Here is an 18,086-nt window from a genome sequence, read left to right on the forward strand (position 1 = left end):
TCCCTGTCAGTCTTTTTGCAGACCCTGCAAAAGATTGGAGCTAGCTGCCATAAATGGTTGGAAAACAAGATGTTCTCCAAGCACTTGGAATTGAGGAGCACTGTTTTAGCTTAGGAAGACCATGGCAAGGAGCCAGGGTGACAGGTGTCCCAGAAATAGAGATGACAATCCAACTGTTGCCAACATTAGCTACTGCTGTCCTCTTGACCTGTAAAAAACAGTAGCCCATGCTCTCCAGGTGCATTGGGAGCTACAGAGCAGAAAAGGTGAGGATGTGTTCGCTGGCAGTACCTGAAGTCTCTCTTCAATAAGATCCAACCCTGAAGGAATTTCAAGAGGTCTCATAAGATACAATCCTACTGGTAAACCTTTATTAGGCCTGGCAGCAAGCACAGCTCAGTGCTGCTGTGACATCAGAGCACAGCTCATCACAATTCACAGGCACCAACAGAGTTAAAAACACTCATTCCTTCTAAAACCTTCTCTCCTGTGGGGGCAGCAGCAACTAAAATCCACTCCCCAACAACTGGCTGCCCTGCTGAATGAGAAGTGGGAAGAGACAGGTCATGAGGGACAGCATCTCCCCAGGTAAATAGGCAGCAGAGCATCTGCTCAGGTTTTTAGTTAAAATTGGTGAGACAGTTCTCTTTATTTTATCTCCAGCCTCGAGACAGCAGACTCTGACCTTTATCAGGAAAAGCACCCTTGTCCTCTAATCACAGACTTCCTGCAAAATGCAATCTAGCCAGCAATTAATACAGAATGGATGGGGGCGGGGGGGGGAGGAGGGAAAGCTTCATAACATCAGATTTTTAAATACATCCCTCACCAGAACAACAGAAGAATTCAAACATGTTCTCACAAGTCATCTTGCTGCCACTAGCATCGTTTAACAGTACTTCTTAAAAAGATTTTTGCGCCTCTCTCCCCACCAAAAAAAACCTGCCTGCCCCATGTCTTGTTTTGCAGATGTTGCCTGCAGCAGCATAGCTTCTTGCTAGGAAAGCTTCAACACAGGTGTGCAGAGCATGACCTGGGCAGAATTACATGTGCCATTTCCACTGGGAAATCTGAGAGACCTATTAAGCCAGGACAGTGCCGATTAATCTACTAATGGAATGAATCAAAAGTGTGTTCCTGGCCCTTTCCCTTTCACATCCCAAAGCCTCAGGAGACCTGAAACCATCTGGCAAATGCCTGCTTCGAGCAACATTATGCTTCTGCTGGAAACACCTCTCCCTTAGTGCTGAGAAGAATGAAACCATCTTCTACCAGCTATTCTTGGGAGCATTCGGGTAGCTTGCCGAAATAGTCTGCTTGCAGGCAGCATCCTTCCCCAGCCAGTGCAGAGCTGCTCACTCACCACACAGCAAAAGTCAGCAGAACAGAAAGCAATCCCATTCATTTACTCAGGGTCCTGTTGAATCAGCCGGCACAAGTGGGACAGTGCAGCCATTACCCTACATGGAGCAATGCACACAGGCTGCCTTCCTGCAGCAGATCCCAGCCGCAGGCAGGCAGAAGCACACTCCCTGTCCAGGCTGAGCAAGTGCTCCTGCTGAATCCTCAGTTCTTCCTTCCTGCAAAGAGAGTTGCAGTAGGGTAGCAACTCTCCTCCAAGGATGCTGGAAACAGAGATTTGTCCAAAGAGCTTAAAGGGAAATAAAGACATCAAACAGCTCCAAGGTTCATACATGATATATGTTATTACTGTGAGACAGAGGGAAGGACTCAGAGATGCTGAACACTTTGCATGTACCCTTTAAGAAATAAGCCAGCTCAGGAAGAAGCAGAGCTATGAGGCAGCTGTCACAAAGAAAAGAACTCTGGCACTTTTAAGATCATACAGGAGCAGAGGAGCTTCCTACCTTACAATTTAGACACACACACAAAAAGAGACAGAAAGGCTCAAGACAACAGCAGTCCTATGGCTGTGCAATTATATAAATGGTATCAACTAGCTTTTTGACCATTAGAGAATAGTACAAGTACAGGGCAGGGGAGACAAGAGGTCTCCCATGCTCAGAGGTAGCACAGAGCATGTTTAGACAAACATCCATCAGGAATTGCCTAACTTGTTATTACACACTCTTAGAAACAGGAACTCCATTCTCTTAAACTACCATTCCAACACTTCACTACATTGAATTAGAAAATACCATTTTACTCCGTCATACTCAATTTAAGCATCCCTAGATGAAAATTAAGTTGCCTTCAAAGGACATGGTAAATAATCAATCCTCATCCTCCATACTTCTCTACTCTCCTTAAAAAAAAAAACCAAACACAAGCAGTTCAGTATTGCCCTCCTATGTCAGGCTCCCTGAGCCTCCTTTTCCTGTTCTTCCCTGAACTTTTTCCAGATTCTGCCTGTATCTTTCCTAAAGTGCCTAAAACTAGGTACAGTGCCCTGCTCACTGTGCTGAGCTCTAAAGAAAAAGTACCTTCTGCAGTTACTCAGCACACCTGGATATGCATTCCAGGCTTTCAAGATCACAAAAAGCCAGCAGTACATAATCTGTTTGTTATCTCCTATTACCCTAGACCTTTTCCTTCCATATTACAGCTTTGGCAGCTATTCTCCATTTTATATTGCCTACACAGTTTCTTTTGTTAATACAACTTAGGTTTGTTTAACTTCACATTGTTGGATTTCAAGCCATTTCTGCAATTTACTGTAATCTTTCTGACATCTAATACTACTTTCCAAAGCCTACTAGCCCCTCCACATATATATATTCAGGGCCTATTTCATTACCCTGATGTTTGATGACCAGAAGAGCAGAGCAGCCAGTGCACACAGCATTAAAGACTCCAGATCACACATACACAGAAAAGCATAACATAATTACTCCAGATACTGGCTTCCAATGAGGCGCTCAGCCCCTTCTTAATTTCACCTTTCATTTGCCTAGTTTATGTAAAGGTCATGCAGGACTAGGTCCAAAGCCAGTAGCTTTCTCCATCTGCCAGGCCTGCTGCCCTATCAGAAGAGAAAATTAAATTGACCTGACATGATTGGTCCTAAAAAATTAGCAATGTATGTCTGTTGTTGCCTTAATTTACTTTAGTAAAAGACCTGACCGTAAGCATCTGATCTTTTTCAGCATCTTTCTAGCATCTGTAACTAAACTAGTCAGTTCTATTTCTTGGGATGTCTATCCTCCTTTTTAAGAAAAGCAGGGAGGGGGATGGGATGGACACGGAAAAATGGCATTTATTCACACATACCCCTTCCATTCAGTCACTTGGAAGCTGTGAGATCGATATGCAGAACACAAGCTGGAGACAACCGATGAGGAGACTGGGGGGGGGGGGGGGGGGGGGGGATCTTATTAATATTTACAAATATCTAAATGGCAGGTGTCAGGAGGTTGGGACATCACATTTTTGTGTTGTATCTAGTGACAGGACAAGGGAACGGAAAGAAGCTGGGAACACAAAAAGTTCCATTTAAACATAAGTAAAACCTATTTTACTGTTGAGGTGAGCAAGCCCTGGCACAGGCTGCCCAGGGAAGGTGTGGAGTCTCCTGCTCTGGAGGTTTTCAGAATCTGCCTGGATGTGTTCCTGTGTGACCTGACCGAGGGGAACCTGCTTTAGCAGAGGAGTTGGACTGGATGATCTCTAAAGGTCCCTTCCAACCTCAACTATTCCGTGAGTCTATGATCACTCAAGCACTGCGTTTACAAGTCTGAAAGAGGACATCCCTGAACGCTCACGGTAAGCGTGTGTTCATCTTGCACTGGCCTCTGAGCAGAAGCAGCACTGTGCAGCTCACGTGCTTTTTGATACAACGAGCTCAGGCAGAATCCTGATCAAGCCGGGAAAGCACTAGAGATTGCCTGCTCAGGCTTCTCTCTAAAATCAGCTATTACCAGCACTGCTCCTCAAACATCCATCCTGTGTTTCCCCTCTGCTCACACCTCTGGAACGGAGTGGAAGACTTGCATTATGAAAATCTTTTCCTCCGTGCCTCTTTGAAGAATCAAATGCCTAAGCATACCCCCTAGAGAGGCGTCTCAGCCCTCCCTGGACACCCCCTGTGCCGGTTTCAGGCAGTAACACATCCTCTCCTCAGCCCCCAAACAAAACTTCCCTTGCCGAGGATTGCCGTTCCGGGAACTTCAAAGAAGTCCCCCACAAATGCTTGCGGCCAAACTCTCTTCCCCTCCTCTCCCTACGGCTTCAGCCCTTCCCGTGGTACAACGCATGCTGCAGCTGCGGGGAGAGGGGAGCGGCGGCTGCCCCGTGCCGGACCCCGGCGCCGGCGGGGCGGAGCGGAGTGGGGCGGGGCGGCGAGCGCTGGCCGTGCGCCGGCTGCCCTCTCCTGGCAGCCCGCCGCCAGAGCGGACCCGGCCCCGGCCGGGCTGCCCTACGCAGCCACCCCAAGCCCCTGCACCCCCTCCTCGCCAGGCTGTGCCGGTCCCGGCCACGCCGCAGCACCGCTCTCCAAAAGCCCTCTGCGACGCACATCCGTATTTATGGGCATATAGAAGTAACTTCTGCAAAGGTATTATAATCCTTCAGGGGAAAAAAGAAAAAGATAGTGCACACAAAGTACTTCAGTTCTCTGCTGGGTTTTTTTTTGTTCGTTGTGTGACTTTTTTTCCTTCCAGTCAAGAAGAAAATCCTTGCACAGTGCAGCTGTGCAAACTGAGGACCCCAAGCCCCGCCTCACCTGAGAGCTTTAAAACCACTTTGGTTTCAAGTTAGCAGTGCACACAAAAACTTTGCCCCCATAAAATACACTTAAAGCAAGAAACTCGTCACCACAGACAGGATGTTGCATATGCCAAAGATTTAGATGGGCTCAAGAACCATTTAGACAAATTCAATAAAGAAAAAAAAAATCTATCATAGGTGACTTAAAAATAAAAACCCAAACCAAACAACAACCAGACAAGGAAATCTGGCCAGGAAATCCCAAAGACACAGGACTGCTCCAAGTGCACTGAGGAGGGCAAGTATCACCAATCTTGGCATTGCTCCTTCTGCTTTAAGTACTTGCTATTAGACTGCCAAAGCCAGAACCCTGGAAGGCAGAGACCTTCTCTCCAACCCAGAATAGTTGCTTTCATGTCCTGAGTAGGAGAATGTCCATCAACAGTCTGCTTTCTCTGCACCGTTGGCTTTTTGGTCCTCCAATTGATCGTTATACAGACCACTTCTAACACGTGTCACACTCTTGAGCACTCGTATAATCATTCAGAAAGGGAAATCTAAACGAGGTGTTGCTCTTCTTGTCAAAACAACCGAGGGACTTGGTAGTCTCCAAGACTCCTACAGACATCAGGTAACATTTCAACAATAGTCAAAAAGTATATTGCAGGAGAAAAAGTGGTCTCCTGGTCCTCTCCCAAGGATGACTCACATCTCCTCTCTTTAACCCCAAGCAGAGATGAGAAATCGCCTGAATCAGAGGACTGAAACATGAAAGGAATTTGCATTACATCATCCAGCCCATTTCCTGCCAACGCCTTACAACCCCAGAGCTTTTGGCTGGTCTATTCATCAGCAAGGTAATCGTTACTTCCCTTGGGAAGCTGTTTATAGGACTGAAGGGGCTTATCGTCAGGAAGTCTTCCCACATATCTGACTACTTCTTCTCATACAACTTTTCTCCACGTGGTTCTTTTTTTCTCTTTTGTTATCGAGTAACAGTGTGGTAGGCACTGGTATGGAGCTTGCTGGAGGTGTTTATGAAAGGCACTCAAGGTTCTGTAAGGAAAGGATTCCCTGCTTGTATTCAGAGAGGCTAGAAAGGCAGCAGACATAAGGAAAAGGAAAACAAATATAGGGGCAGAGTGATCTGTTTGCAAGACTTGTGTCAACTGCAAGACACTGTGCTTCCTGTGTTATTTACAGGGTTTGATGATAGGAAGTTAGGGAAACAGAAAGGAGGTATTTGGAGATATTTGTGCCAATACAAGCACAGTGCCTTAGTTCAGAGTGAGATGTCAGAACGCAGATTTATAACAAACTCAGTCATTTAGTGGTGTATGCATTAAATATCTTCTAATCTCAATTCCTGGATCTTTCCTCCAGTTTCTTAGGGATGTAGTCTGGGCTTGATAAAAAACAAGGAATCACTTCTTCATGCATCAAGTGATCATCCAAGTGTCTAACCAAGACAGTTCTGGGTTCAGGGGAGAAGTATGACTTTATTAATCTCAGCAGATCCTATCTTTTCTCTTCCAACTCATCCTTGATTATTTGAACTTCAGTCCATAACCAATTTTTAGCCAAACACTCTGCTCCTTCTTCCTTCTCAGATATCACGATTTACCTGCTTTTAACTTTTCTCTCTCCGCTCTACCAACAGTTTTTTACCTTCTGAATAAGCTGAAAGTTATAAGCAGCCTCGGATGCAATCTGGTGAAAGATTTCTCAGACTCCTCCCTTCCTGCAGTGTTAAATGCCTTTCCATAACACAACTGTCCCATATCCTTCACAGCTCCCATACTCAAGAGTAACCCTCACAGCCGTGCTAACCCTCCAGCAGTCATCCCATTGCACATCCTTGAACCACTCAGCGTGCAGCTGCCTCACAGCTGCTTCCCATCTCCTGAATATGATGGACATTTCTGCACAGACTGCATTCCCTGAATCAAAGTTTATTATTTACTGCGGGGCACTGCAGTTAGGTCAGGAACAGAATATCCCTTTGGTTCTGTCTAGCACAGAGTGGAAACATTTCACTGCTCACCTGAAGAGAGGCTGTGGAAGCCAGGAAGCTGTAGATATGGCAGGCTTAACCCTAATTCAGCTCATTTTAAACATCATGAAGATGTTTACAACAGTTTCCCCTCACTAGTTTGGTCCCATCTCAAATTTTGGTTGTTTGCTTTCAAGCAAAGAGGCATTCCTCAAAAGCAGCAGGAACACCAAGCCTGATCTCCATTTTAAATGGAGAACCTCAGAAGCTTCCTGGTCTTTGTCCTGGCTATTGACTCAAGGAGTAAGATGTTAAAACTTTAAGGCCTTTCTAGAATCTCCCTCTGTCCCTCATTTTAGCATTTGTATTAAATATGCTCTATTCAAACCAAAACTGTAAGCAATAAACAAACAAACCAAAACCCCACAAACAATCCTCTTTTCTACCTTCTGAGCAATTTAACACTTTCAATGCCTCAATCTCACCAGTAATCGAGCCAGTTGGCATACACACTAGAGGATCTACTGTCATAGTTAATTACAAGTAGGAAAACAAAACCAACAGACTTTTCAGGAACACTACTCTCAGATTTAAACTCTTGAGAAAGGAAGTCTCTGATCCAAGACTGGACAAAATAGGGCACTGGAGAGTGTGGCTGGTGTTATCATGGTACAAATAAAAACAAACAAGTGGCCAAACCTTTTTCCTCCAGAAGGTGACTTTCTATTTGTTTTATGACAAGAACATCTCAGCCTATTAATACTAAACAAAGAGATTTTTGTGGATGTCCTGATCCATGTTGCACCACTCAGCTGCAAACCAAGTTGTGGCCATATCCCCAAATTCACACTTCATCCTCATGACAGACGAGAGGAAGATGGGTGAAGGAGCCTCGGACCACACAGATGAGAGGACAGAGGCTTCCTTCTCTGAACTCTCTGCCAAGACCCTGGCTGCAGAGAGACCATCAAGAATAATACCCACTTAACGGGAGAAGCAGTGCCTCTGTACAGCCAGCTCCAACAGGAAAAGAAGCCTAGTGACCTGCTGTCCTGCCTCCCCATGGGAGCTCATGCAGACCCTTCACATCTCAGGATAAAGGGCTTCCTTGCCTAACTCCCCACATCAGGAAGAACTGGGCAAAGAAAACAAAGGGAGGTGGGGGGTGGAATAAAACCACAACAAATCAAACCCAGCAGGGGAGGCTTCCTGTTCTCACAGACTGCCACCACTGCTGTTCGTTCATCCAGACCAGCCTGTGTCTCCAGGGAAAGGAGTGCCCACTGCCTGCCTGCTGCCCACGATGCCCCAACAGATATTCCAAAGCAGCAAGTGAGAAAGGACCCAGGAGAACAGCCTGACAATTTGAGAGGATTTAACAGCATTTCACCTTAAGCTTGAACTCAAACCAAGGGGATAGTGATAAAGTTGTTCCTAGCAGTTGCCATGGGCACCCACGCTACCTTGGGCTGCAGTCTCATCTACATACACAAGAACAACAGGTCAGGCCTGGGGAGTACTCAGACTGAAAACCAGCCACCGAAATTAAGCTGTTGAAGGAAGTGTCACTTGTGATACGTAACGATGTTTCCACCACATTAGTACTGAGCCAATGGCCCAGTTTGATTTAAGGATTGTGCTCACAGAAGTACAAGCTTTTAAAAGAGGCTTCAAACCAATATCCTAACTCGTTTTGATAGCTGAGGATCATTTTCTATAACAGAAGAGGTGTAATAGCTCTAACATTCTGACCTGGTTCTGGTGTGTGCAATTACCCGCCGCTTCCATAAACTCACTCTCCTCCTCCCTTCCTTTCAGTGGCAGCTAAACAAGGTGTTCTTGCTCATTTTGCTTCTTGTTGGGGAACAAAATTATTCTGTGGCTGCCAAATACTGCCACAGAAGTGCCAGTATTCAGCACTCAAACAAATTTCAGATATCATGTCTAATACATTTGGACATGAAAAGCACTAGAGAAATATGACATAGCTCTTGTCTATATATAAAAATGAGCTGGGCATAGTTAGGATGGAATAGCTTTCTGGAAGCAGAGTATTTATTCTTGATGAGTTTGTCTCTGTGTAAAAGTTATGTCCATATAGCTGTACCACTCATTTTCCATGTTGAGACTAACTCATAGTACCTCAGAGCTGTTTGTCACAGCTTGGGAAATCAAGCAAGGAAGTTTTGGTTCACTGCATTTTAGGCAGGCACATTACAAAAAAGAAACACCATTTTGTTGGCAGACCCAACAGAGGGATAAAGAAATGAATAGTCACAGAATCACAGAATCTTAAGGGTTGGAAGGCACACTGAAAGATCATCTAGTCCTGTCAGAGTAGGATCACCTAGAGTAGGTCACACAGGAACTCATCCAGGTGGGGTTTGAATGTCTCCAGAGGAGACTCCACAACCCATCTGGGCAGCCTGTGCCAGTGCTCCCTCACCCTCACATTGAAGAAATTTTTCCTTCTGTTTCTTTGGAACCTTTTATGCTCCAGCTTGTACCCCTTGTCCTATCATTGGACATCATTGAGAAAAGCCTGACTTCATCCTCCTGAGACACCCTTTACATATTTGTAAATATTAATGAGATCACCCCTCAGTCTCCTCCAAGCTAAAGAGCCCCAGGTCCCTCAGCCTTTCATCATAAGGGAGATGCTCCACACCCTTCATCATTCCCACAGAATAAAATCTCCTTACCAAAAGACTTGGTTCTCACCTCAGTTAACAATGTTACAGTAACACTTCCCTTTACTGAAGCCTTCAATCCTGTCATCAGCCTAGCCCTGAGGAAAAGGAGGGGCATCCTACCATTCCTGTGTGTGGTCTAGACATCCACAGAGCAAACCTTGAATTCTTGAGAATTGTCCCAGAGAGTTCTCCAGCTCTTTACGTATCTGTAATGTAGACTCAGTAGTGAAACACTTAAGCAGCAGAAAGTCTTCTCTTTTTAGGCAAACTTACATAGTAGTAATTTAGCACACATGCACCCCAAGCCCTATCACCACAAGAAGTCCAGTGAGCCAGCAGTCTGGCAGGGCAGGTGAGGAGTGAGGGGGCTGCACAACCACACAAATCACTAGGGTATCATAAAGCAATCGCACACCACCAGAAGGAAGAGGAACACTGTCACAACATGAATCCATCTCATTTACTTCCGTGCTGCTGTCCATGCATAACAATAACAGAATGCTTAAATATTTACAAAAGGATACAAAAACCCCTTTGTATTGTAGACCCAAGCATTCCCAAATGGCCAAAGTGAGGACTCACACCAATCACATATTTCCACTGGCAGGAAGAAAAACTACAATAATGGAACATCTGGGTATGATTTAACCACTAGAGGGTGTAAAAACAGCACAGTGAACGGTTTGCAGCCAGCAATTAAAGGCATTTAGAGCCTGAAGGAGCAAAAAGGACTCGAACAAGTGAAGGAGCAGGATGCTACATAAGGTGAAAGAAAGGGCAAGTTATAGCCACAGAATTTCTAGCAGGATTGCCGCGGTCACACGATGAGAAGCCCTAAAAATAAAGCTCTGCTTTGCTATTTCTGCTAAAGGAAAACATTGTGGTAAAAAACACAAGTATTTACAGTAAAAAACTGCAATGGGAAAGAGCAAGATACAGACACATTCACCAGCTCAAATCCACCTCCCACTCTGAGGAAATCTGATGAGTGCTCATGGATCTCCTAATTACTTTGTTACAGGGTCAACACCATATATTCCCACACCACTGCCTTCTTCCTTCCCTGGTACAGAAAGGCAGGTGATGGATCAGCCGTTGCTGCCTCTCCCACGCCAGTCCCAGTCTGTGGCAACAGAAGATTTCTTTCTCTGCTGCTATTATGTTAGAGGCTCCCAATCAGATTAGCTAAAAGCCTTGAAACCTCATTAGTGAAAAGCAGACCCGAATTTAAGCTGCTTCAGGGCCAAAAGCAAGAAAGCAGGACAAACACTTTACCACAGATCAAGATGTTACTGAGAGCAGAAGAAAAACAAATCTAGCCAAAAAACACTTCTACAAATATTTGTTAAAATAATTTAACCTAAGTTAAACTGAAGCTGTTTGTCCACTAAGAAATTTCCATAAAGCTATGTGCCATCTGAAATACATATGCACTCTTGTAAATACATATCACTTCCTGTGCTTGTATATACAGAGTCCTCCAGGGCTACACAGGCTGTAATTCTCATTTCATGCCCTGGCTGCCATACAGCTTCCTGTGCCCATCTCTGCCGATCTGATGACTTGCCAGTAACAGCAGTTCTGGACATTCAAATGAGAAGAGTGATCATGGTATGAGAAAGAGGAAACTTGTGAAGTGGGACATGCTAGTAGTCACCAAAATGAAACACCCAAAAACATACTTAAATGGGTAGGTACAGTGAAGAGCAAAATAAGGTTTGGAAAAGCCAAAAGCCGATACAAATTGCTTTAAGGATCTGGGACTGGATCTCAACCTAGAGTGGCTTACTTAGCCTGGAAAGAGTAGGAACACAACTCTCACAGTGTCTCAGTGCACAATATTCGTGCTAGTTAACAGTTTAATATATCCCAGTAGACATTATGAATAATTTTCTCCTATATGGAAATTCATGAACACGTTTCAAGCACCAAAGATTTCGGCTCTTCAGTTGCCGAGGCTGCACTATGCTGCACTTTCCTCATAAAAATATCTCCCATTAAGCTGTTGCTACATACACCCAGGGCTCATTGAAATATGATGAAAATCTCTTTCTTCATATAGCAGTACCTGAGAGTATTAAAGAATTGGAGCTTGCTTTTGTTATTTGCGCATTATTGAAATGTGCTGCATTATTGATTTTCTGTGCATATTAATTTCCCGTTACACTGGTTCATACTCTGCTTTGCAGTAGCACTGCAGAACACTGAAAAAAGACTTCATTCTAAGAAGAGAGATTTAATGTGTGACAGTTGTATCTTACAACCCATTAAATTTCATTTGTTCCAAAGCATCTCCTCCTGCCATCGTGAAAATTCATCAACTGGGATTTCTCTTCTTGTAGAAGGCAAGAGAATGCTTACGGATGCAATGCAATGAACAGTATAATCTTTACTGCTGTAGGAAGAGAACATCCTGAATGAGAGCAAGGGGCAGGCCCTGAAGGACTGGAAAGGAAGGCAAGATAAGTTCATAGATACTAGAAAGAACCCAACAGGATGTGTCATTCCTTACTCCACCAGCAAAACCTACTCTCACAAAAACTCAGTGTTGTTTTGCTCCCCAGACGCCTGAATTACAGCAGTAACTATAAAATAGGGCCAAGCATGCACTGGCACTGAACATCTACATTCATTAACACCAAGGAGATACAGTGGGAGCTTAGGGCAGGGATTTTATGTTACGATGCTTTTAAGAATAAAGAATTTCCTGAGCTGTTAGCAATGTGGATCTTGTTTAACCCCTTACCAGGCACATTGCCACATACTGCTGGAGGCCATAAAAAAAAAAAACCAACACCGCACAGTCAGTTTACCACATGTATCTCCACAAGCATTCCACAATAGAACAAACCAATTTCCACTCCATAACAAGACAGACAGGAAGCTGTCGGATAAGACACCCGTAAGCGCAGAGACACGCGCGTGCACTGCACACATTTACTGCAATCAGACTCTTACTTGATTGTCTCTTGCTGGGTATCCATGATAACCTGAAGTCAGAGGCTCGTTCTGCAAGACAAGAAAACAAAGAGCGAATATAGTGGTTACGAGGAAAAGAGACCAAGGAATTATAGATCTGTCTTAACTCGGCCAAAAACAAGAACCTGCATGAAATGGAAGAAGAGTGAGCTAAGATTAAACTTCCTATTTTCCATGTAGGCCAATACACCTTAAACTGATTTTCAACTGCATCTGCCAAATTGTGCAGAAGGGAAAGAAAAAGAACTCAGAACAATAAAATAAGCATAAACTAATCCTGCTTTAGCCCCTGTAATTTCATTTGTGTATAATTTCTGTATTGTTTCCAAAGAATTTTTATATGCAAACTCCACTTACCATCATGAAAACTGAACAAAACAGAACATAAAATTACAGAAGTTACTGCCCACCTTGCCCAGTCTTGAAGAAATGCTTCCCTAAACACTACCCCTAAGTGTCAATTTTCTCTTTTTGTAAACTATGCTAACAGCTTAACATGAACTTAAAAAGGCAGTCGGCACAACTTCAAACACCCTGGTAAGCCTGAGCAATACCTCACACACTCCCAACAGGAAATCAATCCTCTACACTTTCTTCCTTCAGCCCAGAAGGGACTCTGAGCCTACACGTCTTGTGTTACTGGCAGCCCCACCGCCCTGCTCTGCGGGAACATATGAACCTCCAACACTTCTGGAATTTCTCCATGAAATTCCCAGACACGTCTCTATTTTAGCAGTGCAGTGGGGATTAAGATAAACATTTAGGAACTATTTTGAACTATGTTATTTCTTTTTCTTAATTCATTAATCTGTTCTTCTTCCTCCAGCACCTCCTATTCAAAACGGGGAGAGGGCACTCACATACACCCCACACATGCATCTTTCTCTCTGCTGGAGAATAAACTAAAGTAGACAAAGCCTATATCAATTCCATCCTGTTATCCCTGTGCATTCACAAGCAACTCCCAGCAGGATACTGGGAGGGGGAAAGGAGGCAGTCGCCTCCCACAATCAGTTTTTAAGTCAGTTCCTATCTCTTGTTATGACTTGCAAGGAGCAACTCCCAAGCCAGCCCTGCATTTTCTCCAGCCACTCTTGGGGAAGGAGGGGGAGAGAGAGGCCCAAGGGGAAGACTCTGACAAAACACAGAAAAGCAATAATCCAAAACTGTCAAAAGCAAAAGATATTCTGGGCATGAAGCTGATCGAGATGTATTATCGCTGCTGGGAAGAGTTTTTCTTGAGATGTTTGGGATTCTGTGCAGGGATATTTGCGTTAAACATGCCAGCTCCCACCAGAGAGTGGTCTTCTGCCCTACACAGGGTGTGTGGTTGCTGGCACAATTGCCCAGTTTACGCAAGAACACTTGAACACAACTGCTAAAAAGCAAGGTGCTAATATTTCAATACAGGGACTAGTAATGCTATTTTAAGTTTGTATTCGTCCTCCCTCTTTTATTCTTTACCTCAAACTGCCCAGGGGATTCTCTATGGAAACTTGCCAAGAAACATCCAGCCTCTCCTCAGGCTCTCACGCTAAAGCTACAGTAACACACACAGTATGAGAGCTTCCAAGGACAACAAAACTTCTGGCAGCCAGTTTTGGGGGATTAACAGTAATTAATTAGGTTGACCTCCCTGTGAGTACATTCTTCTCAAAACACTAATAGCCAGGCAAGCAGGTAAAGCACAAGACTCCACAAATAATATAGAAACAGAAGAAAACACATAGAACTTGGAAGAAGCAAGTAGAGACTGACAACTACAGCATCATCTAATGTTTTTGAGGTTTAACTGTAAACGTCATTAAAAAGCAGGCAACATCACCATGAAAACACATGACTAATACTTTTCTCCCTCAATTACACATTATAAGAAAGTACTGTGATTGTTTATCCCACATCCCTCAGTTTACCAACTTAGATATAAGTGCTATAAACATCCACCTTGTATCAGAAGATACAGTCTTCTCCTTAAAGACCATTCCAGGTGTACTTTTAACAGTATGTGCAAGGTCAGTACCTCAAACACCCTTCTGTGTCAGTCACTCACAACACCTTAGAAAACAGAAAGACTTTCATGTAAAGAATAAGGGATAAATCGAGAAGTTGCCCCTACAGATACTAAAGATATGGACAGTAAATGCTAGCAAAAAGTTCTAATGAAGACAGGAAGAAGCTGTCATTATGTAGAGGATGATGTTCTCCACGTCAAGGACTAGTAACAAAAGGGACTGTCACTGCAAGGCTGTGGCAGAAAAGAGACAACCAAACTTTATGGAATTTCCTGAAGTCAGAGGACCTGGATGCCCAGAAACCACTTCTAGAAACAGAAAGGTTTCATAACTAGAAGAGAAACGTGACAGTGAGAAGAGGAAGAAAAACATGATTACAGAGATCTGAAGGCAATCCACAGGACCTAAGAGGTCAGAAAGAAATAAGAAAAAAGAAACAGTAGTGCAGGGGGAAAAAAAATCCCAAACCCAGCAATTTCCACTTTCATTTTGGAAGACAAATCCCACAAATCACAGAGGGGTGTTTGAGGGATACAGTTGCATCAGGAAGTAAAAGAAGAGGTGAAAGAAGGTTACATTAGGAAAGCAAGAGTTTGGAGAAAGCAGAGGTTAGGGAGAGGGTAGCAGCTGGAGTATTAGGGTCACAAAAAGGCCAAAGATATCTCTGCTTTTCATACAGCAATGCTACCACCAAGCACTGAACTCTTTGCAAAATCCCTGCTGTGCGTATCATTGCTCTAATTGAACTTAACTCTCCAAGAGAAGGCAGGAAGCGCCCAGGGAAACCATCTCCCGCCAATAATCTCCAGTGCTGCCAATTTTACAGGTCACTAATGGTGAATCCAAGGCCTGCTGCATGATTATTCCATACGGAGTTTGCTTTTGTTGAAAGCCAAAGAGAGCAAGAAGTGAATGCACTAAAATCCTGCAAGTGGAACAGGACAGTTCAGTAACATCCAAACAGAAAATGCCTGTTAGTAGGCGATCTAAGGTAGCAGAGGCTGGCGATACAGCTCAGTCTCCTCTTCTGCCTGCACAGGCACAAAACTAATATCACAAAATGGACGTGAAAGGAGAGAGAGGGAAGGTTTGACACGGATAAATAGATTGCCCACAAACACGGAGAGACCCTGCCTTCTGGCAGCAGCCTGGTGGAAGAGGGAATCCCCAGAAAACTCCATCTCTCTCATGGCTCCCTCCTGCCAATTACATTTTTGATACCAACATGCAACCAGACATTCGTAAAGAAATTGAGTTAGGGAGCGCTAGCCTGCAAAATCAAATCAGCATGACACTGGGATGTTTCATTACTTTTTTAACCACTGAAAGGCATTTCTCAGGTACTTGTGATTCGTTTTAGAGCAGGGAGGGAAAAAAAAAACCTAGGAGCAAGTACAGTACATCAGCCTTCTGCAAGACATATTGTGATTTTACTCAAACCGTATGGACAATCTCACACGTGGGCTTCCACACTGCATAGGATGTGTGAGCGTTGTGGTTGTAGCCCAGTAGCAGTCTCTCTAGCCATCTGGATTCAGGATGAAATTCAAAACTCTGACAAATCCACTAAGCCTTTAATTCCCTCCCCTCACCTTTACTTCAAACTTTCCCCCTTCTTTAATTTCCCAGCCTTGTTAACACAAGTTCCTTTCCATTGGCATTTGCAGTTAAGGTCTGCCATCAACTGGAAGCCACGGACGCTGTCTCAGGTCACAAGTTGAACATGGTAAAGCCTTTTGCAGATGACTGAAGAGCAAAGGAGATGCTCCTACACCAGAACAGCTAGGCTTTGCATCACTGGGATTTTTGACACCTCTCAACTTGAAAAATTTTAAAAGTTGCTGAATTAGACACATCTTGAAAGCGTGAGGAATTACCAATAAACCAAAACACCAGGAAGAAGCGCTCAGCTCTGAAGGTGCTATTAACTTACGAAAGGGCCACAGAGGACTGGAGTTGCATCCTTCTTTGGGAGGAAATGTCACAGTTGTAACACATAATGGCAGGGATTTTACATCATGGACTCACCATTTTGCCAGATGCAACACAATCAGTAAAGCCTGATTAGCAATTGTTTCTTTACAGCTGAACTAAATCTCAAGCCTGCAGATTAAAACTGCTAGTAGGAACTGTTAGCTTAGTCAGTTCCTATTTCCCCAGCCAGAGAATCAACTCCTGATGAATCCAAGCTTAAATTTGAGGCATCAAACCGTTTCGGTTGCAAAGATAACCTCAGAAACACAACCAAGCAATCTTTTCCCTGGATCTGAGGCAAGTCTGCTTTCCTGACAATGCTGGGAAAAGTGGAGTGAAGTTAACACGATTGGGTTTTTTTAAGTTTCACAACTACCTCCCAGGTTCTGAGTGACAGCAGCAAAACTGACAGGAGAACAGCTCATCTGCCTCTGCTGCAGCTGTCCCAATGAGTTACTGGCGATACAGCAGCCTAGTGGCTTGGACAGAACTGGCGAGGGAGAGACTCAGCTCCGGAAAGCCAGAAACTCCTGGACTATATAGAGCAACGAAATAAAGGCAACAAGAAATTACTTGTTCCTACCAAAAGCAAAATGGCATTCTGAAGTGGCGAGATAGCACAAGCTACACATTTATCAGACTTGTGCTAGACAAAAAGAACACACTTTTCTAGAATACAGAGAGTAAGATGTTTACAAAAAAAAAAGGGAGGGAGGCTGAAAACACCAGCAACAAAGCTATTAATCTGAAAGTGACAGTTGTGAAAAAGTAAATCTTACAAGTCAGATAGAAATCCCAGCACTGTTTACCACAGCCCAGTAGTTTCATCATGTTTTTCTGCTTTACTTTCTTGAAAAGACAGAAAACCTGTGCTGGGGGAGGGGGTTGGTCCTTGAAAAAGGCTTTTTAGTACTTAAATTGTGGCAGAGCACTAGGAAAATCGTAAATGCCTTGACCTTATGATCAGCTACGAAGAAAATAGGTGGTTCTTCATTAGAGTCTTACTTGCACAAATTACCGCATATAAACAAAAAGGAAATATCCGTTTCTTTGTCCAAGTGTATCTGATGCATCCAGTCTGCCTTCTCAATTGTGTGTGCCATCTCCCTATGCCAAATTGTCTGTGGATAAAAGTAATGTGAAAAGCAGCATCTAAGGCTGAATTACCAATTATTAATGAAAAACTAAAGTAGCTTCTAAATGGATCTTAATGTCACCCTTCTCCCTTGATACTTATCCGAATTTGATACATAGTTTTTGCTATTCACTCTGCAATTCCAATAACTGCATCTATAGTGTGGGATGCCTCCCTTCAGCTGTCTTCACTTTCAATTAAACTTGCTTCTCGGCTTTGGCTAGTTTCCAGACCCACAGACGTCATCTAGCAAAGGACTTCCATTTATTTTCATCCTTGTTAGCATCTTGACATCAACAACCTGTACAAATTTTTGGATGCAAGTAACAGGACTTATATTTTCCTCCTTATCCATCCTTTTGTTTTTTTCCTTTTTAAAGTGTATTTGGGGACTAAAAGCTTGAGATTTTGCTAAAAGGCACCACACTAAGTACGCTACGTCTTGCTGCCTTTGATGCCTGGGAAGACACGTGCTGGCTAGCATGGCCCTGGCTTCCCACGCCCACTCAAATTACTGAGGCCACGCCTTGAGGGACAGAAAAGCAGAGGTGCCGCTGCCAGCAGAGTGTTCCAAGCTGCAGGGCCCCTGTGCTGGCAGCTGCCACAGGGGAGCAGGGAAGTGCCCATGGGCTCCC

The 18,086-nt window shown here is 43.9% G+C and overlaps 1 protein-coding gene across 3 annotated transcripts in view; it reads right to left on the reverse strand.

Moving 5' to 3' along the window:
* Window positions 1–18,086, reverse strand: part of RBFOX2 (RNA binding fox-1 homolog 2) — a 176,427-nt gene that overhangs the window by 126,939 nt on the left and 31,402 nt on the right. For 2 of the 3 annotated variants that reach the window (XM_062011952.1, XM_062011933.1), the window contains exon 2: window positions 12,310–12,360. The exons of the other annotated variant lie outside the window; for it this stretch is intronic. In XM_062011952.1, coding sequence (XP_061867936.1) covers window positions 12,310–12,360 — 51 coding nt within the window. The remainder of the gene's footprint in view (window positions 1–12,309; window positions 12,361–18,086) is intronic. 3 annotated transcript variants of the gene reach the window in all.

Source organism: Colius striatus, chromosome 1, assembly GCF_028858725.1.
Source record: "Colius striatus isolate bColStr4 chromosome 1, bColStr4.1.hap1, whole genome shotgun sequence".
In the NCBI taxonomy this organism is placed as follows: domain Eukaryota; kingdom Metazoa; phylum Chordata; class Aves; order Coliiformes; family Coliidae; genus Colius; species Colius striatus.